Here is a 21,872-nt window from a genome sequence, read left to right as displayed (position 1 = left end):
GATAAGGATTGGCCTACATGTAGTCCAGAAAGCCACCGCCGATGTGTCCTTGATTAGGTGTCTTATCTTCCATTGAGCTGCATCTGATGAAGATTGCTGACAGCATGATGGCTGGGAAAGCATCGGACAGCTCCATAAAATGGCAGCTATGTTATGACATGTCAGCCAGGACCTGGTGGATGGTAAGTTTGGCGTGTTAACATTTTTTTTCTCCCACCCCCAAAACCTCCCCCCTCCTTTCTATTTGAGCTCCTCCTTTATTGTTTCATGCACGTGTTATAAAGTTCCCTGCCTGCGGAAAGTTCAGGCTCCAGTTGTGGGAGCCTGGGGTGCCTTCGCACACCAGCGCGCTAGATAGGATTTCCCCGCTATTGTGGCCAGGGACATAGGCCTTTTTTTTTTTTTTTTTTCCTTTAAGAAGGGGAAAAAAAAAAAAAAGGCAGTGTGAAGTTTTGTTCACTTTTTTCTTTTTTTCAAAAAAAGAAAAATGTAAATGGTCCACTCGGGCCCCAGGCTGGCTGGTGTGAATTGTATGGAGGTGGGGCAGTCACTGGGGGATTGGAGGCTTCTCGGCTAATTGTTCTTGCATTAGTCTTAAAACAGAGTAATGTACTTCTTTCTTGGGCTTCTCTGAATAATGATTTAGAGAGTGTATTGTATCATGTTGTGTGCAGTTGCCTCATCAGTATGCGACTGTCCCCCACGCTTCGCCTTAATTTGGAATCCACCTCCCTTTCAATGAATACTGTAACTGGAGCAACCACTGATTACTATGCCACTCAGCGTAATTAAATTTAGTTAATGAGGATATGCATATTCAGTTCATTATTTTTCTTTGCTCGGGCAAATGTGTGTGGGTTTGTTGTTGCTGGGTAGTTGGTTTTTTTTTTTTTTTTTTTTATCCCCATATTTGTCCAGCTGCAAATTTGGGAAGAGGGAAAAAAAAAGGCATAAAAATTCAGGACTCTGATGAGTTCTAGGATTCAACTTGCAAAATAATATCGAGGGGAGAGAGGCTGTAACTTTCTTTACTCAGGATGCTGGATTAGAGGCCATAGTTTTGGGAAAGGAAACCTTTCACGTCGAAAAAGTGCTATGTGAAAATTTTCAATCTACTGATTTCTGTTGTGTGGACAATGGTCTCTTGTAGGCAAAAGTCGTGACATGAATGGGTAAACCTTCTGCAGGCAAGCATTCCAGGATGAATATTAAATTCATCCTTGGCTTAATTCAGCTGAGCATTTATTTATTTTTCTTTCTTTCCTTTTCTCTTCTTTCTTTCCTTTCTGCCCCCTTCATTGAAGTCTTGACTGCTTTTGCTCGCTGGCTTTGATAATTATTATGCTTCCTACAAGGGCTGTTTTCTCACAATTAGTACAGTGTGAGACAATGGGCACTTTATTCTAGGTGGGGAGGGGTGCGGCCAGCCCTGGTGGTCAGCCCATCGCCGGTGCCCAGACAGAAGGGAGCGCCGGCCCAGTGGTCCTGGCTTCTGGCTCTGCTAGGCAAGGGAGTTCTTATGAATGTGTGCATTTCCCGAAAGGTAGAAATTATGCTGTTTCTTCGAGGCTCTTCCTGGGCGCCCAAGGTGCAGAGAGGCTTCACCGAGCGCTGCAGTTGTCCTCGTGAGCGGTCTCATTAATGCGAGGTGTGGGAGCCTGCAGGAAAACTTTGCTGCCGCTACTTGTTGCTGCTCTGAGTGCTCAGTTCCTCCAGAACAGACTGAAAGCCTGCCTCCCTTCCCTTCTCTCTGGCTCTCAACCACTTTCTTCCAGTTGGAGTACATTTTATAAGTGATATAAACTCTACAGTGGCTGAGTTTTGTTTCTGATTCCATCTCTTATTAGACTTGAGCACTGTGCGGGTACGTGGGTGCAATGACCTCCTAAAACACTGGTGGATATTTGGAGAAAGAGATGGCAAAGTGCTTATATAAAAGATGTGCTTGATGCGACTGTACCAAGACTTGGAAGTGGGGTTTTGATGCTTACTATGACTCTTAATGATCATTTTAGGATGTTCCCAGAAGTAAGGTTGAAAATCAATATTTAAAATGAGAGATTTTTTTTTCTGTTGGAAAAAAGTAAAAAAAAGAAAAAAATTCACTCTGAATTTTTTTTTACTTAAAAACTGGGATTGATATGGGTATAAGAGACCATCCCTGTAAATATTTCGCCATTAAATGTCGTCAACCTAGCTCTGTACAGAGAGACCATAGCTTCCCAAGAGAAGCATGGTTGTAAATACTATTGTTAAAGGTTTGTGTAAGCTGATTATTCATTTTTAAAGATTATCTTCTCTTATTGCCTGAGAAGATGTAGAATATATATAAGCACAGGTTCAGAGGTAAAATATTAAGTAAAAAATACTTGGTGTAAATTATTTTCATATTAAATCTTCATTAGGTTTACATGAGTGGCATGCATGTTTCTTATTAAGGAAAATTTAATTTGAATAAACTTTGTTAATTTGGGAAAAATGTCTAAGAGCTTAATACTTAGCGTGTCATTGAAAACTTGGAATGACAGATGCTTTGTAGAAAGTTTAATCAAAATAATTATTGCAGCTCGTTAGTAATATACTGGAAGAGAGAAGAAAGTGTATTGTGGCGACATTACCACGATTCTGCTGTGTGGGATTTCAGGAATATTTTTGAAAGGTGTTTTCAGGTTATAAACTAGTTTATTGTGATTCTGCTCTCACTATGACATTGCTCCTTTTATTTTTACAATTATTCTGGGGTTTCTGTGTAAGAAAGGATATTGTATCCTTATTTGGCTTAATCAAATGAAGTTTTAAGTAACCAAATCCTGAATGTGAAAGCTTCAGTGCTAAAGGATCCCGGCAATTGCTTCCTGACTTATTGTCTGTTTCACTTAGATTCTCTTATTGTGTGACAATGATCATAAATTCTACTTGACAGGGAAAAAACCCAAACAAGACGTAGTTGTCCAATTCTACATCTGTTTTCCTTCCTAGATAGGCATGTTTTAGTAAAACAGAGAGGAGGAAAAACATTTTATTGAGACAGCTAAAAATAAACAAGCACAAAAAGAGTAAACTCACTGTATGTATGTGTGTAGATGTTAAATATCATCTACATACAGGCAGTTTTTTAAATGGTGCATCTTAGATGTTTTACTTCTTCAGATTATTTTGCATGTAACTCCTTCAAGGAGGAAAATCATGTGAGCAGTTTAAGTCACAGTTGGTTGGCTATATTTAGAGTTCTGTTGATGACCTTTCACAATATTTAAAAATACCGCTTGGAATGTATGCAAGCCGCATCTCATAAATAGCACTATTTCATTATTGGTTATCGATGAGGCTATATGTTTCCTTTTGAACTACTGAAAAATAAAAGCAACAAAAGCAATTCTGGGACTTTCCATTCTGTTGTGCACTCCTTATTTAAAGCTCTCTGTAGGACTTATTAGAACTTCTTTGTTAGCTATTTGAAACTTCAGAGTAACGGGTATTCACCAGACATTTTTTTTTTCCCTGAATTTCCCAAGTCTAATCCTTTGATCCCATCAGAACCAGGCCAGAACATTTGTAAATTTACCTAATCACGAAGGGCAATTATTTAAATATGAATCCACAAAATTTATTTGAAAAACTAATTGCTGGTCTATGAGACTTGAAATCCTCAGTCTTATAAATATTAAAATAAACAAGCAGATAAACACAAAAATTTAGCAAGATCTCATATCATCAAAGGCACAAAGATGACTCTTGGTTAAAGATTAATTAATCTACTCGGTTGCAATGTACTTTTTATTTTTCTTGAAAGGAAATTTATTTTTTGAGAAGTTGATGTGTTAAAATATGATACTTTAATATACCTTATTGTTTGTTTTTAGACAATATTAATAAGGTGGACAAATGCATCACTTGTTTTAAAAATAAAGTTCTGTTCTCAATACAAAGTTGAATTCAATACTTTGATGACAAATGTCAGTACAGGTAGGACAAAATTGAAGAGATTGTTTTCACAGCAGATGTTTCTTTAAAAGGCTTTGAGAAGTTGAGGTGAACTTAGATTTACAATGGACTATTTTTAACTGAAAACCTGAAAATTAATCTATCTTCTTACAAATGCTGGCACTAGTATATCTTCTGGTCTGTATGTTATTTTACTTTACTATAAACAAAAGAATTCCTGAAGAGCCTAATTAATAGGCTAAAAATAGATTTGAGAAAACTCCTGTGTAGCCTGATGACCACATTTATAACCCTGTGGTAATCTCCCAGCCATGCAAAGATATATCTGAAAATCAAAATTCAATACTTATTTAATTTCAAATTTTGTCTTATTTCCTTCAGAGCTATAATTGAATGTGGAAATGTAATCAAAACTAATAGACACCATACAGATAATAACTATATCAACTAGTAGCCCGAAGATATTATGTCTATCCATTAAATATATTTCCAGAATTAGAAGCTATAAAATTTGTGCCTCACTCAACAAAGTTTTGTTAAGAACTTACCATAGCCAGTCAGTGTTGTTGGTACAGAGATGACCAATGCTGTCTCTGTTCTGGAATCAAACCCGAGTCCCAGTGTTATAGGCGGGGGATCGTCATCATACTAACAAACGCTTCTAAATGATTTCTGTTAAGAAAAACAATAAAATGCTTAACTAAATGATTTCTGTTTTTTCTATAATGTTGGTAAATGCATAGCTATTACATTTGCAGATTTGCTGCTCGTTGTCTGAGTTAGTTAATACATCTTTTCATTCCTTGCTCATCTTGAGAGGTAGTTAACACTCTTTCTTAGTCTTACAGGTGTATGTTAACGTTGCCATTACCTAAGCCAGTTTCTGTACAATTGATGACATTGGCAAAAACTAATAGATTATTACATGAGTCACTGAGTAAAAAAACAACAGTGACGATGATGATATCTGAGTGAAAAACATGATTTCGACATCTGTAAATAAAGTTACCACATTTTTAATATTTCAAACTTTGTCATAGACAAAGTTTTTTGTCTATGTCTTTTTTCATCATGCATCTTCCATACTTATATTCTTTAGTGATGAGTTTTCATTCCTAATACCATTCTAGCGTATGTAAATAAAAATGAACTGTACGGCAGATGTCATTAAATATATTAATGTTCTTCCAAGATACTTTGTTATCTGGGAGTGATATTTATCTTATCTTCTGAGATTTATTTTCACTTGTGTGCTTGCCTAACAAACACAATGTACAAACTTTGGATAAGGAAAATATCCTTCGGATCCCATCTTGATAAATAGTGATTATATGGTTATTAATTTAATCGGAGAGTAAGGAAACACAAGTGCCTGTCCATCCTCTTTTCCCAGGTCTTTTTTGGAAGCAAAGGGTCATGTTCTCAAGGAGAGTTATCTCTTCTATCTATGGGAAAGCTGGTGTTCATTTTCCAGTATAGGGACTGGTCAACAAAGAGAGATATCCGATGCTTGCAATATCATTGAAACTATAGCGTATTTTCTGGAACGGAGCTAAATGATGTCAATCACTACCTTTGGATATTTTAAAATTCTCTGAGATTGTTATTTTGTGACATTTGACAATTTGTGATCTATACTTTGGGGGGCTGAGAAAGTGAACTTGGATATAGGAAAATGTACTAGTGAAGATGTACCAGGCCAGCGAAAAAGAATGACATTCCTCTGTTGTATTGCAAGGCACCTTCAGTGGAGAAGTTGTTTTCACAAAAAGTTCTGTTAAGGGAGATGTGTAGGTATACTCTGTATTTCACTAGCTTTAAGTGTTTAAAATCTTATTGCATTTTAAGTGCTTAAGCAAAGAATCAGGAGACTAGAAAGTTATCAGTCAGTGTTTGTTATGATAATTATTATTTCAACTAACTTAGCATGCTTTGTAATGGGGCAGCTTTAGCATATCATGTAACGGACAGCTTTAATAGCAATTTTCATTTCTCACTGTTCTAACGTAAATTTATCCCAGTACTTCTCTGAAAAATGACTTTATTCAGAAAACAATTATTTTTTAACTTCCCACTACTATGTTCATTTTCTGAGGTTATAACATAATGGATATGTTTATGAGCATAGGGCTGAATCCTGGGAAATGTAGATTTGGTGACCTCTGGCAAATGAATCTGCTCCTCTCGTGGCTGGTAGAGCCAGCTGTAAAGTGCAGATAATCGTACTCATTACTTGTCATTCCAACCTGTCGTGAGGATGAATGAGATGGAGTCAGTGAGGCACCTGGTGAATGCAGTGTAAATACCAAGTTCATGACACATACCCAGGGGGGCCAGTATAAGCCAGGACTATTATAGAGTTTCGAGTCTGAGCACTTAGTAGGTGCTCAAAAAACACACAGGGCAGATTAAGTGAATGTAATTGTAGCATTTTCTATGGGACTTTCATACTCATGTTGACTTTTTGAATTCATATAAATTTTATCTGTGGGAACTTTATAGACTAAAGCAATCCTAAAAATTCAATATTTTCTGTCTCAAATTGTAGCAGATTTCTTGGGGCCCCTGGGTGGCTCAGTTGGTTAAGCTTCTGCCTTCTGCTCAGGTCATGATCCCAGGGCCCTGGATCAAGTCCTGCATGGGGCTGGAGGTGAGTGGAGAGTCTGCTTCTGGCCTTTCCCCCTGTTTGTGTGCATGCGCTCTCTTTCAAATAAATAAAGTCTTAAAAATTTTTTTAGCAGATTTCTTAAAAGCAGAGCCTCCTTGTAGTGAGATTCAATAGCTACTGTTAAACATTAAATGTTATGATTTTTAAAAAATGTTACTATTTTAAGGGTTAAAAAAAATCAGTGATCGTAGAGGGCCTCCAATTTGCCAGACACTTCCCAGGTTCCTTGGGAGGCAACTTAACACAAATCAGTCTTCAGCACAAGACGACGCAATTGCCATTACCGGCCTCACCATATAGATGAAGCCACAGGACTCTGAGGGTAACCACTGTGCGGAAGCGCGGTCCCCAACTAGGGGGGAAAGGGGCAGGGAACACTAAAATCCACCGCGTCTGAGTGTGCCCGCCTCTCCCCCACAATCCAGCCGTCAACCGTGCCGGCAAATGACTCATGATTTGTGGCCGAGGTCAAGGTTCTGCAGCCGCCTGCCCTGCACCTGCCTGCCCCCCTCGATTCAAGCCTGACCTCTTTCTGGGGCTCAGCTCGCTCTCGCTGGGTGAGCTACTTCACTCACTCCCAAGCTGCGCCCGAGGTTGTACAGCCCTAGGACTGGAGGTGGCTGGAATTCCTTGGAAATGTGATTCCATTCATCTTTCCTCGAGACAATTAGATTCGCTATAGGCATAAGCCATCTGGGGGAAATTTTTTGGAAAGAAATTGGCAAGCAAAGCATTTCCATTTTCAGGTTTTGATAATATCTGTTTACCTCATGGGGCTGTTGTGAGGCTCCAATGAGATAAAACATAATAAACGACTTGAGATCTGTAACATGCAAAACCTGATCGAAGGTACACGTATTATTAGCTAGTGGTGTTAAACATAAGTAGGTGAAGAAAAGCTTTCCAGAATTTTACCAGTCTTCTGGAGCATGAGATAATGCTAAATTTCCACCAGGCAACACGGAAAATGCTGGCTGTCTAAAATGTTGTAGGATGCTCTTTGCAAATTCTACTGCTGAACTCAGAGGGATTAATCTTTCACATAACAATGCACGACTAGTTCACCAACGTCCCAGGCAACAGCAATGCTAGCGGTGACCACGTTTTATACATTTAATGGGAAGGCATGGAATAAGCAACATTTCCCAAATGCCATTTGTACCATCATGCAGTTCAAACCTTCATTTTTTTAAAATTGATGTAAGTTTGCTCTTTCACTTGGACCACAGAAGACTCATGTTGTAACAATTCTTTGATGAGGTTATTATTATAGCCCACACTTAGTGTGTACTTTAAGGAAAGATTTAGTTTATCATATAATGGACAGCATATTATGCTATAAATGGGATATTTTTCTCTCTTATTTTCAGGATTGTTAGAATTGCAACTGTTTGAATTGCAACACCGTAGCATTTTTGATACGTTTTCATACTGTATGAATTAGGCTGTATGAATGTTCCAATACAAATGAACCCACTTTATTATATGACATTTATTAATTATGAATATAAGATTTGTTTAATGTTATTTAGTTGCTCAACTAAAATTATAAACCCCAAGAGGATGGGGACTGTGTCTTACCGGCTCTAGATGGTATTTTGCACATAAAAGGCCCTTAATAAATAATTGTCAAATTGCACCAAGACTATGGCTTTCCCATAGTGACTAATGGGGATAGTGGTCTCAGTGGGTACCCAGGATGTGCATTGATCAATGATGATAGGCTTCCAATCTGTGACCTATTATGAATCAGCACCTACCCTCTCCAAGATAAAACTTAAATGTGTTAGAAGCATGTAGGAATTACCATGAGATTAGTAGCAAAGTTTTAAGGCTGAGGGCAGAAGCAGCAAATTCATATTTTCCCTTGGAGCAGACAGGCTCATGGTCATTACCAAGTGGTAAGCAGTAGACCAATAAAGCATCTTTGTCGACAAGGAGCATCTCCTGCTTTCTCAACTCTACCTTTATCACAGTGACTAAGACCTTTCAGGCACCTAATAAGTTAGAGAATTTGGAAGAGGCTAATGTAGTTGTAATGTGTAAGTGACCAAAGCAAGGTGACTTTGAAATTGGTGAGCTTTTTGGTCTATTTTCTTATTTTTGATGACATCCGTTTCATTTCAGAGGATTGATTGTTTTTCCACTCGAAGATTTCAGTGATTTTTCCATGTGTCTTACCTAGATTGCAATGTTGGGAAAGGCCTTGGTGGTGGCCTGACATTTCAACATTCAGTGTTTGGGTGAGGGCTTGGGGAACACGCCAAGAATAACAGAAATCTAAATTGGGATGGGTACGATATGGAGGGACACACGTCTTTGGAAAAGGGAGAAAGAAGGTCTCCCAGCAAGGTTAAGAAGTGACTGCTTCTATATGATCTCTTTGGAGTGAGCAAAAAAGTGAAAAATTCCATTTATTTGGACTAGGCCCTGTTTCAACCATATAAACTGGCATCTGAATGAAAACTGAGACACTGCTTCCCAATGCCAGCACTCAGTGCTCTGCAGCCCAATCTTCAGAATCTGGAAGGTCACCGGCCCTTAATCTCATGACCCTTTGTCCTTGATGCTGTCACTAAAGTGAATGTGGAGGAGCATTCTTGAGGCCCTTGACAGGCACTGAAGTCCTCTCAGCTAGACACAACCTTTCTCTATAAGCTGTACTTGTCCATCAGGCAGACACTAGTGAGGACAATAATATGGTGATTTTCTAGAATCACAGGTAGTTTGCTATTATTGATAGACATGAGCAGCCAATTCTTTCACCTTCTCTATAAATTTCCTCAGGCTTGCTCCAAGGTGGAATGGTAAAATACTATGCAATGCAACAATGCTCAACACTTCAGAAGAAACAGCAATGCTTTTTTATCCTTAAATCAAAGGAATAACACTAAATTGCCATTTTATTTGTCCAATAAGATATTAATTATCTTATGTGAGGCTTTTCATTTTTTTGGCACCAAAGATGTTTATAAATGGTACCCCACATAACACAAACCACATGTTTACGTAGCACGAATGTTCAATCAATTAGTTTACACACACAAATGCTGGAATATTGATGACACGTGTTAGCTTTTAGTGGGAAAAAAGCCAACAGAGCTAATTTGATGCATTGATCCTTGGGACATGCACACAGATGTGAACCTTTGACTTCATCACAAGTGATTTGGCTGACAAACAGTAGCTTGTAATTATTGTTGCACCATCGTAAATTAATTAACAAATCAATCAATCAGTTTGGAACCAGCAGCCCAACCACATTTGTCAGTTTGGGATGTTTCTCTTCATTTTATCTCCTTTACACATTTTTTTTTTTTTAATTCAGATGCTTTGAAAACGTTTGCTTATGCCAGATTAACTTTTTCTTAAGCTTGAAAACATGATTCTAAATAATAGCATGGGTGGAAGGAAATATTGCTATTGATTAATATTCTCAAAACTCTTGACCATAAGGCTATCAGTGGGTAGAACGAAGAATTATTGAGTCTCAGATGTAACTCCCTTTTTACAGAAGAAATGGAGGCTCGAGTGTTTAAATAGTTTGTCCATGTTTACCCAGCTACCAACAGGCAGTGCCATCATTAAAAGTCTGGTCATTGGCACTTTCCACTTCACTGCAATTAACCAAAGACATCAAAGCACTCCTGAACAATATGTGGAGTTGTTGCAATTCTAGCCAAAAGCAAAAAACTTGACATTTCAGTTAAAGACCTTATTCTGGATGAAACTACCATTTCTGAGAGGCTTTGTGAAATATTAAAAAATAGTTCTTGGCTAATATTTATCACTTTCTAGCCTTCTTGGGATGTATTTGACACTTAATGTAAGTTCAAGGAGTACAATGTGATGATTCGACATATGTATATAATGTGAAATGATTACATTAAGGTTATAATAAGGTTAGCAACACCCTCAATACCTCATGTAGTTGCCTCTGCGTGTGTGTGCACGTGTGTGTGTGCGTGTGTGTGCGTGGTGAGGACATTTAAGATTCATTATCTTAGCAAATTTCAAGTGTACAATGCAGTTTTGTTAACTACAGTCACCATGCTGTACATTAGAGCCTAGAACTTATTTATCTTATAGCTGGGAGTTCTTGGATACCTTTCTGCAATCTAATTTCAAGAGTTTCAAAAAGGGGGGGTGGAAGACCTCTGAACCCTTCTTTGTTCTGTTCACTATGGCCTTTGTCCCTGTCAACCTCAGTAGCATCATGCACTGCTGTGTTAACAGGATGTTATTGTTTTCTTTTGTTTTGCTTCATTTTCTTGTCCTAAATCAATGGGGATTGTAGAATGACAGTTACACTAAGAATGGAAAAAGCTGGACGGATGTCCCTAAGCTGGTGTGTAAGCATAAGCAAGCCATTCGACTTCTAGGCCCTGCCTACTTCTTTGTGCCACTGTTAGAAGCAAATGAATGCAGTGGTTTCCAACTTTTGGGGGCCTTCCATCCAAACCTAGCACACACAGACATAAATATATAGAATGAAAATTAATATTCATAAAACAATCTTTACCCTTCCTGCCTAAAATACACTTTTAAGAGTTTTCATTCTGTTCTATTTTGCCTTTTTCAATAAGAGTGTCATATCTAGCTAAATTGATATCTTAACCCACTACTGGGTCACAACACAAGGTTTGAAAAATACTGAGCGAACATGCAAGTGTTTGGTGAGCTCAAATTCAATATCTAAACAGAAATGTTTCAGATTCTTGTGTCTAAAGGTCTTTTACTATTGGAGCCCCCCTTTTTTTTTTTTTTTTTTTGGTTATTGGAGCCCCTTTTTAAAGGACTTTCATACTCTTGGAAGAATGTGATTATTTGTGGGACTCTGGCCCCATTGAAGTTGTAGAACTTTCCACTGGGGCGTTTCTCCTCAGAGCTACTCTAAGGATGACAGAGTCAGTCGAAGTCAACCCTTGGCAGGAGAACAGGTAGCAACATAGATAACAGCTATGGGGCTGGGTCCATGTTTGTTTGTTTATTTTTAAAGATTTTATTTATTCATGAGAGACACAGGGAAAGGCAGAGGCATAGGCAGAGGGAGAAGTAGGCTCCCTGTGGGGAATCTGATGTGGGATTTGATCCCAGGACCCTGGGATCATGACTTAAGTCAAAGGCAGATGCTCAACCCTGAGCCATCCAGGTGCCCCTGAGTCCATGTTTATAACACATGTTGAATTCTTATCTTCTTGAGAAAAATAACAATTTTTAGAAGAGCTCTTTAATTTACAAATAAGGCAATAAAAGGCAATTGAAGTGTTCGAGGGGGAGAAATGATGTGTGCAGACTTCACTGGTCAGCTACCACTAGAAAAAAGAAATGGCCTTTTGATAAACATCAGAGCATATGGGAGAATGTGTTTTCCTAAAGAGTCCCCCCCCACCCCCAAGCCCTGAAGTTTTTAGTAGAAAGACATCTTAGGACTGTGGTTACCTACTGCACTTTACATGCGCATTGTGTGACTGCAAGAAAGTGAAAGATGATAGTTTCTTTATAATACGGGAACTTCATATTCTTACTAACATACATTTTATAAATGTTGATAAGGTAGAGAACCGAAGTAAGTGAAATTAAAGTGGAAGGGAATGTAGAATATAAAAATAGCTTTTGAAGGGTATTTCAGATGATCTCGAGAGTCAGAATAGCATCGCGGTGGAGTCAGGCTTCTTTTTTTTTCCTTAGGATTTTATTTATTTATTTATGAGAGACACACAGAGGGAGAAGCAGGCTCCCTGCAAGGAGCTAGATGCCGAATTAGATCCCAAGACCCTGGGATCATGACCTGAGCTGAAGGCAGATGCTCAACCACTGAGCCACCCAATGCCCCAAGTCGGGCTTCTAAGACCGGACTACCCTGGTTCAAATCCCAAATATGCTGTTGACCAGCTGGATAAACTTAGACAAATGACTTAATCTCTCTGTGTCTCACTTTCCTTGACTGTTATACATGGAGATGGTAGCAGTGTCTGCTTTGTAGTGTGGTAGTGAGGATTAAATGAGGTAATATACAAAAAGTGCTCTGCCAGGTATATAGCAGGACCCCATGGTAACAGTATTAACTGCAAATAAAATAATCACAATGTTTTACAATAAAGCATTTTACAATAATTAAGGTCTATAAATAAGGAAAACCAGATGATATGGTTAACCCCCCACCCCCCAAACAAACAAACAAACACACACTGCATGTTGGGGAAATGATTCTTAGCCATCAAGTCAATGACTTTAGGGTTAACTGAGCAATTAGCTCTGTGGAGTTCCAGAAAGACTTCACTTACCATTTGTTCTAAAAAAGTGTTATCTCCTGGATTCTGAGCTCCCATTCATTTTATTATATGTACTAATAATGCCACTTATTTTATTTTTTCCCTGAACTCAATGGCGTTTTTCTGGGGAACAGATCAAACCTTACTTAGCCTTATATTTCCTCTCCCAGCTTCTCTTCCCACCCTCCAATACTCTTGTACAGGAAGGGGATCATTCTAGAAGACTTGTTGAATGAGATTGGGCTTGCCTTAAATTCTAGTTTCACAGCCTATCAATGCTTTGGGCACATAATTTATAAATTATACAAACTTATAGTAGTAATATATTAAATAAGAATAAATATGTAAATTTATAAATAAAAACCAGTCCTGCTTTTCATAGAGGTACCCCCAACACCTCTTACACACACAACTTATAAGTTTAGAGTTGTACTCTAAAAGCTCACTATAAGTCAGTCATTAGAAATTTTGTATCAGGGGCACCTGGGTGGTTTGGTGGTTGAGCGTCTGCCTTCTGCTCAGGTTGTGATACTGGAGTCCTGGGATCGAGTCTCACATTGGGCTCCCCATGGGGAGCCTGCTTCTCCCTCTGCCTGTGTCTTGGCCTCTCTCTCTCTCTCTGTGTCTCTCATAAATAAATAAAAATTTTTAAAAAAGAAATTTTGTAATATGCGCAGTAGATGCTCGCAGGACCATCTGAGATGATTTCACCCACAGTGTACCAGGTGCAGTAATGACTCCAGGGAACTGGGGCCAGGGGCATAGCTCTTTCCAGTCCTGGAGAAGGACCCTTCCTCCTCTCAATAACCCCTTTCTCAACAGGAAAAAAAGGAATTCTCCATCTCCAAATGACTGAGCATAGACTCTAGTGCTTTAATCCAGAAAAAGGGGGGGGGGGTGCAGGTTTGAGAACTGACAACATGGCCTAAGGCCCCTGGAGAGTGCAAATGGGTCAGGGAAGGCCCTTTCTCTGTCATTTGCCTATAATTGACAGGAAAGAGAGGGGGTAGTTCTGCAACTTTCCTTCTTCTATGACTTGGTTTCCCCTTCTCCCCATCTTCCTCTCTTGGGTTTCTTCCCATGGCTCTCTTCAGCCCCAAAACTGTAGGATAGAAGGAGTAGGAATTAAAGGTTAGGATTGAAAGTGGATCTAACTTCATTTTCCTTGTCCTCCTTTCTCACTTCTACTCTATTCCTCTGTCCCACCCGTCCATCCCTAATCCCACCACTGAATACAGATCACAATGAGAGTTGGGGAATCTAGACTATCCAGCCGACTAATGGGTGGTGTTGACCAGCAAGAGTCTTGCCTCCAATGGGCCTCTCAATTGGTGGGGAATGATTATAGAGGTGGGTACAGGAGGTAAAAAAAGAACTTGCGTTCTCAAGCGGCCATGCAAAGCCAGCCAGGGCAAGTCAAGAGGTGCCTGTGTCCATGAACATAGACACCTATCCTTCAGGTACTTATGCCAAACATAGGGTCGTGAATCGGTGAGTCCTTAGCCTCTATGAAAACCATAAATGCCTTTGTGATGACCTTGCTAATACATGTCTTATCATTTAGAACATCCATCTTTACAATGGTATAGAGACCCAAATGTTTTCCTCCCTATGAACACCGTATTTTCAACTGCATAAGTCTACTTATTTTGTGAACAAATTTTCATAGATCATTTACAAAAAATGGTGTATGAACAAGACAGACTTAGTTCCTTTCCTCATGGGACTTACATGTAGTGAAGAATGCAGTGTGGCAAGTCCTCTGTTGGTCGGGTATTGGCTGTCATGGAACTATATAAGAGAGGCGGCTAACTCATCTTGGAAGTGCCAGTTTCACTCTATGCAAAGAATAGAGGGGAGAAAGTTAATTTCTGCCAAGGGATCAGCATGTGTCAAGGCCCAGTGGCACAGGGAGCATGGCTCTTGGCCTGAAAATAGCACAGAGAAGGTGTCATGCTGTAAGTGAGGACACTTAAATTGAGCAGAAAATTCCACACCAAAATCTCTGGTATTTTGCTGATTGATATAAAGGGAAAATGTTCAAAAACAGGGCCATGGGCTATTAAAACTACCCTACCTCCACACCACCACTGCCACTACCACCAGCACCACCATGCCACACACCACATATCCCCTGGAAGACAAGGATTTCATTATAGTGAAACTTCACAGACATAGATCAAATAACACAGGACAAGGGTCTAAGCTCAGATGGCTGCCGTTTCTGCAAGTTTCTGGTTTAGCCAGCCTATTAGACTGTAGCCAGATGTACTGTGTTACCTACATAATCCTTATCAGCAGCATTCCATCTGTGTCACCCAAGTAGCAGGAATTAGGCAGGCACCCTTTTGGAAAGTGGCCCAAAGGGTGCAGAAAGCAGGTATCCCTCGGAGGCATGTAACCCACATCCTTCTATGCTCAGAGAGAAGAAAAACACATTGAGTTTCTGCCCCAGATCCTCACTTGAATTGCTCCCGCATTCCAGAGAGAGGTTGGTGGGGGGAATTTGGGAGGTTAGCCGTGGGCCTCGGGGTGATGATTACTTTGTAATGGAACAAATTAAATTATGTGAAATTTTAGATGCTTTCCCCCTGCCCTGGCGGCTCCCAATCTCTTTAGGGGTAGTCAGGAAAAGGAGACCTTCACAACAGCTGCTTAGCTGCTTGAGCTCAGAGAGGAAAACCATAATTTGTCTGTAATCCCTAATGCCAACAGTTGTTCATTAAGAAACAAAACTAATGTAATCTTGATTATTTGCTCAGATTTCTACTCTATCATGTTTTGTACATCTGGCAGGCTAATGTAATTTTCTTCAGAAACCCAAAGCAATCTGGTGCTCAGACAACACCATGCAGATTTAGGTAAATTCCAAGCTCAGATTAGCATAATACTAACTAATCACGAATATCATTTGCATTCATTAGAGTGTTGGGGAAAAAATTGTTTCTAAATGGCAGAAAATTGAAAGAAAGATTAAGGGCAAGAGCTTCAAAATCCTGTTTGGCTTGATGCAACTATATTACAGATGATTTTTTTCTTCCAAGGCCTAATATTTAATGTGGAAGTATTAATTAGAGTATTGGAAAAAGATTGCATCTAATTGGAAGAAAACTAAGAGAGATTAAGGACCAGGCGTGTGGACTTGCTTTTGCTCGATTCACGTGTGGAAGAGATAATTTCCCGTGCAATGCCAAGGAGCTTAAATGTGTAAAATATAGGGTGATTAATTTTTCAGAAAGAACCATGGCCTTTTTTGAGATAATGGAAAAACACAAGTTTTTTCTCTCGTGGAGTAACCACATACCAGTCAGTGCCTTTGTTTTTACCATCATGGAACAGAACGAAGGTAAAAAATTAAATTCCGAAGTCTGAAATACCCCAAAATCAAGGTGAAATCCCAGAAAGCCCACACACTGGGAAAACCTAAAAGTCATGGTAATAGATCCCAAATGCTGTACTGATTTTAAAAATCATAATAAAATACCCCCCACTCCTGGTAGTTAGCTATTTTCCCTGCAGTTTCCCAGGTCCAGCCATTTGGCAGAAGTGGAATTGGTGGCAGGCCGTGTGCTGGGGCCTGTGCCGGACTGTGGTCGCAGGCAATTGTCTATAAATCCTGTCTTTCCGCAGCTCGGCTGCTGCGGGGCTCGGCTGCTGTGGGGCTCAATTCAGCACTGGCTTCCTGAGGGCTCGGAGCAGGTGCTCGCCAATGGCTTTGGCTTCTCCCTCTGACAGATGAGCGAGCTGAACCTGCTCCCCTGGTGAGAAGCCAGCTGAACAGCCATTAGCAGCCCCGCATTTGGATGTCCAGGCTAGCTTAGCTGCTTGCAGAGTCCGGACTGTTGGAGATTCAGTCTTCGGCCTCGGGACCCATGAGCTCCAGGGCTTCAGGGAAGGATGGTATAGAAACTTGTTGCTTAGGGTGTGAACTGGGTATCTGGAGCTTGTTGGAAATGCTCAATCTCGGTTCCCACCCTAGACCCACTGAGTCAGAATCAGCATTTGCACATGAGACCCCAGGAGACTCATTAAAGTTTGGGAAGAGCTGGTGTATAAGATTCTAGGCCTGGAATGTTTAGGGACATAACTCTCACCCCAGAACTTGTTATGACTCACATTGGTAGGCCCAAAAATTCGGTCTCAGGAGGTCCATGGAAGGTAGGGTCCTTGGCGCCACACTAAAGAGACACCAGAACGAACTTGGACTCAAATCCACTTTTGGGTTAGTGGGAAGGTTGGTTAATGACTTTCAGTCCAATTTCCTCCTTTTTCACAGGGGAAAACTGATCCTGTTTTAGAGGGTTGTGGGAAGTGAGTGAGCGCGGGGCTGTTTTTATCACAGCATCCTGTGCATTGCAGGCCTTGCATGGACATTAGCTCCCTCTCTCCTCTTCGGTGCTTGGCAGCCCACTCCCTCCAGCTGACCCCTTCATGTTTCCCTGCCCCAGATCCTCCCCCAGGCCCTTGAAAGTTCCCACCCCAGCAGCAAACTGGCTCCTACACCTTCAATGCTGTCCTTCTGGCTGGTCTCCAAACTCCAGGCTTTTTCTAAACCCACCCAAACTGTATCTGCCCATCGCCTATACTTTCCATCTCTCTGTTCTCAGCAAAAATGGAAGATGACTCAAAGCGAATTCAGTGTCTTAAATATTCCACTTTTGTTGGGGATTTACAAGATGCTCTCTGAGCTTGATGACTCGCAGTCCTGGCTACACATGGGATCATCTGAAGATCATTTAATAAAAAGTCCAAGTCCCCTCCTCCCCTGGGATTCTGACTCATGATTCATTTGGCTGGGGGGAGACCTAGGACCTGTATATTTTTAAAAGTTCCCCAGGTGGTTAAAAAAGAGCAGCCAAGTATGAGAACTAGTGCTTTAATAAGAGGAATCAAAGAGGCCAATAAAAAGGACGTTTTAGCTCAGAAAGATTTTTCGCTCGCGTCCGATTAGACCACTTTGGTCATCTCAGATGAAATGGGTGCTAATGTGGACTCACATCTCATTCAGTGATCCTCCGTACCATTTTTAGCTTTCTCATGAGAAATGTGTCCTGGAATTAGCTTTAGAGTCCAGGTCCCCTTTGTTAAGTCACTTAAAAAATCCTATGGGAAAGCCATTTCCTCTTCTATAGATGAATCTAGGAACATTAGGAGTATCTGTTTAGTACCTAAGTAATTTCAGAACATCTTCCTCCTGTTCTCAGTAAACTACTTTTGGAAGACAGCCAAGCAGGTGTGCAAAGCCAGGGAGATGTGGATGTGTGTGTATCTGTGCACGCGTGTGTGCGCACTCCAAAGATAAAACTACACACCAAGAAACTGAAGTATAACACCCTAGTGGCAGAATTGCAAGGTTAGGTAACAGACCAACATGTGTCAGATTCCTGCATTCCCACGTTAGAGATCTGAAAACAAACACATCAACCCTACAATCTAGCAATGTTCAATAAATGTAATTCCTTTCCTCGTTCATCCATCTACTATGAAAGCCACATTGCCATAAACTTTATAGGTCAGCTTCTCTAGCTGAAGTGTAATAAAAATAAAAATAAAAATAGCAATTAGTAAAAATAATTAAAGCTCTAATAACTGAGGTAAGAGTCACAGTAAAAATACAGATTGTTTAGACAATAAAAAGGTACCAGTATGCATTATGCAATACTTACTCTACGTCAGTTGCTATTGTAATTTCTTTGCACATATTATACCATTTAATCCGCTTAAAAATCTTGACATGGACATTACTATTTGTGTTACTCTTAAATGAACTGAAGCACAGAGAGGTCAAGTAAATTTTTCAGGGTTACACAGAGAATAAGTAATGGAGCTGAATTGGTGGGAAAAAAATCTGCAGAGTTTGCATTTTTGCCAATATGCTATAGTTAATATCAAAACTTATGAGATTCGGTCAAAATCGTAATCAAAGTAAAACTATAGCTTTCTGTTCATTTTTGTGTCTATTTTTATTTAAATAAGTGAATGGAAAAAAAAAAAAGAAAAGAAGTGAACAAAACCCTCAAATAGGGAGATGGGGTAAAACAAAAATCACCCTAAGGAGAATGAGGATAAGAGGCTTTTTTTGTTTTTTTTTTTTAAAGAAGATATCAATGACTTAGGAATAAGAAAAACAATACAATCAAAAAATAAAAAGTTAATTGTTGGGGAGAAAAAGAGAGAAAACAAACAAAAAAGCATGAAGACAGGGCTAATTAAGAGATATTTTTAATAATAAAAAGAACTTTTTATACATTTCTGTATATTTGAAAGTCTAGGTGGAGTAAGTGGTTTTTTTTTTAAGATTTTATGTATTTCTTTGAGAGAGAGAGGGAAAGCACAGAGAGAGAGGGAGAGGAAGAAGCAGACTCCCAACTGAACAGGGAGCCTGATATCAGGGCTCGATCCCAGAACCCTGGGATCGTGACCTGAGCCGAAGGCAGATGCTTAGCTGAATGAGCCACCCAGGTGCCCCAGAATAGATGTTTTTTAAGGTATATATAAGCTACCAAAAATTGGGTCTAGAAGTATAAAACTTATGAAACCCCTTTTAAAAGTTAACAGAATTTTGTTTATTTAAAAAAAAAAAAAGGGTTTGTACTTGACTTTATGGGAAAATCCTTTAAAAGTATCAGAGAGGGCAGCCTGGGTGGCTCAGCGGTTTGGTGCCACCTTCGGCCTGGGGTGTTATCCTGGGGACCCAGGATCGAATCCTGCATTGGGCTCCCTGCATGGAGCCTGCTTCTCCCTCTGCCTGTGTCTCTGCCTCTCTCTCTCTCTGTGCATGTCTCTCATGAATAAATAAATAAAATCTTTTAGTAAATAAATAAAAATTAAAAAATAAAAGTATTCCATGAGAATTTCCATGTTTGGGGCATAAAAAATATGGAAGGCTATTCAACTTTTTTTTATAAAGCTAGCCTAACTCTGATTCTAAAGCATGACAGAGGAAGAAAGGAAGAAAGGAAGGAAAGAATGAGGGGATGGAAGAAGAGTAAAGGAAGGTGGAAAGAAGAAAAGCAGGAGGGACAATAGGAGAGAATTTATTCCAATTTAATTTATAAATAAGGATGCAAGAAGCTAAGTTAAATGTTGCTACATTGATCCAGCACTATAATAAAAGTATAATAAACTGGTGAATCAAATAGTGATTTTTTTTCTGTAGGGACTATGGGTTAGTTTAATGCTATAACTTCTACTGTTTAATCTAGTGCATGCATAGTTTAAAATAAGGGGCGAAATCCAAATAATCATTCAGATACATGCCAATGAAGATAGACCCAGAAATATGAAGATGCTTCATTAACATCACTGTCATATCTGTCTCAAAGTAAAGGCAATAATCATACTTAATGACACTGTAGAGTAGAATATCCTAGAGGATGTTTTCTAAAACAGTAGTCCCCTTGAAATGGAAAAATGCTCTTCAAAATTAAGTTTCTAGACTAACAAAGCTTGAGAAGTATTCTATGACCTCCTGTAGAAGTTTGACTAGCCATATACATCCATTTGTGGGGGTTGAGAAGTGGTTTGTCACCCAGTTAGGCCATAGAAGCTTTTCCACATCGTTGCTTAGGACTGTTGATCCTCAGAGGCCATCTTGGGAAATACTGAGTCAGAGAACACAATGGAAGAAAGTTTATTCACAATGGTAACACCCATATGGAATAATTAGAAATAAACTAAATAAATATGAAGATAAACACACCTTTTACTGAGAAACTCTTTATAGACTTGACTATAGATATTGGGTATAAAGAATCTCATTCTTTATTCCTAGATAGAACAGTTTAATTTTGTAAAAATATCAGTTCTCCAAAATCAATTAATAAATCAAATATATTCAACCCAAGAGGGCTTCTTTTGCTTCTAATTTGAATGATTCTAAAGCTTATATGTTAAAACAAGATCAAGTCAAGAAGATTGAAAAAATTGGGAAAATATCTCACTTATCAAAATATATTATAAATTTGTAATATAAAATAGTATGTGTCTGGGGTAAGAAATCAGACAGATCAATTCATAGCATAAAAATCTTAAATTTGAATCAAACTGCACATAATATTCAGAATACATTCAAAGCAGTGTACATAGTGGCCAAGGGGGTGAGTTCCAGCAGTCATATGTAGTGAATCCTAATTTCAACTTGCCGCATATCAGCTGTGTGATCTCAGGCAAGTCATGTGACCTTTCCAAGCATCTGTTTCCTTATGTATAAAAGTAGGAATAACCTACTTCTAATGATATAAAATAGAAATAATCCTAGTACTTACTTCATAAACTAACGTGTATCAATGAAATAACATTTATTAAAATAAAAACAGAAACTGGTACATAATAAGCACTGAATAAGTACTTGCTATTCTTATTATTATACAATTATTACTATTGTGTGGCAAAGGAGACTTTTAGATCACTGGAGAAAAATAAATGACATAATAGAAGAAAATGGGGTAACTGGCAAAATATTTGGAAAAAGATCATTAGTTGCATCCAAATATTTATACCATACACTAAAATCAAACATAAATGGTTGAAGAATGAAGACTCAATTTAAAAAGAAGAAAAGAATCTATAAAACAACCAGGGAAAAAGTGAATCTCAGTGTACCATAAAGACAGAATCCGTAATGGAAAAAGCCAATAAACTGGATTATATAAAAATATTACGTGTAATATTTACTTAAATCAGAAATAAATATATGACAATATATTACAAATAAATATATAAACTGTTATAAATACTGCATAATGTTAACTAGAAATATATATTGATAATATAAATATATAATTTATAAACTACAAAGTAAATGGAAAATTTGTGGAATAACAAAGATTATAAAGACTACTATGAGATCATTAATTTTAAAATACTCAAAAATTACAAAAAAAAATGAAGAAGCAATACCATGTACAAAAAAGGAATGGAAAAGGACTTGTATAGGAAAATCTTTAATAGTGTTCAAGGAAATTCAAACTGAACCAGCGAGC

The 21,872-nt window shown here is 38.8% G+C and overlaps 1 protein-coding gene across 7 annotated transcripts in view; it reads left to right on the top strand.

Annotated features, from left to right (window-relative positions):
- The first annotated feature begins 68 nt into the window (after positions 1 to 68).
- NFIB (nuclear factor I B) overlaps positions 69 to 21,872 on the top strand; it is a 436,433-nt gene continuing 414,629 nt past the window's right edge. For 5 of the 7 annotated variants that reach the window (XM_049116128.1, XM_049116127.1, XM_049116126.1 and 2 more), the window contains exon 1: positions 72 to 182. In XM_049116128.1, coding sequence (XP_048972085.1) covers positions 87 to 182 — 96 coding nt within the window. In that variant the 5' untranslated portion in view covers positions 72 to 86. Of the gene's footprint in view, positions 183 to 21,872 lie in introns of all 7 variants that reach the window. The other 2 variants (XM_049116123.1, XM_049116122.1) reach the window with 2 other exon arrangements.

The sequence above is a fragment of the Canis lupus genome, chromosome 11 (genome assembly GCF_003254725.2).
Source record: "Canis lupus dingo isolate Sandy chromosome 11, ASM325472v2, whole genome shotgun sequence".
NCBI classification, from domain to species: domain Eukaryota; kingdom Metazoa; phylum Chordata; class Mammalia; order Carnivora; family Canidae; genus Canis; species Canis lupus.
Note: the sequence above shows the minus strand (reverse complement) of the source record. Positions and strands in the feature narration are given on the sequence as shown.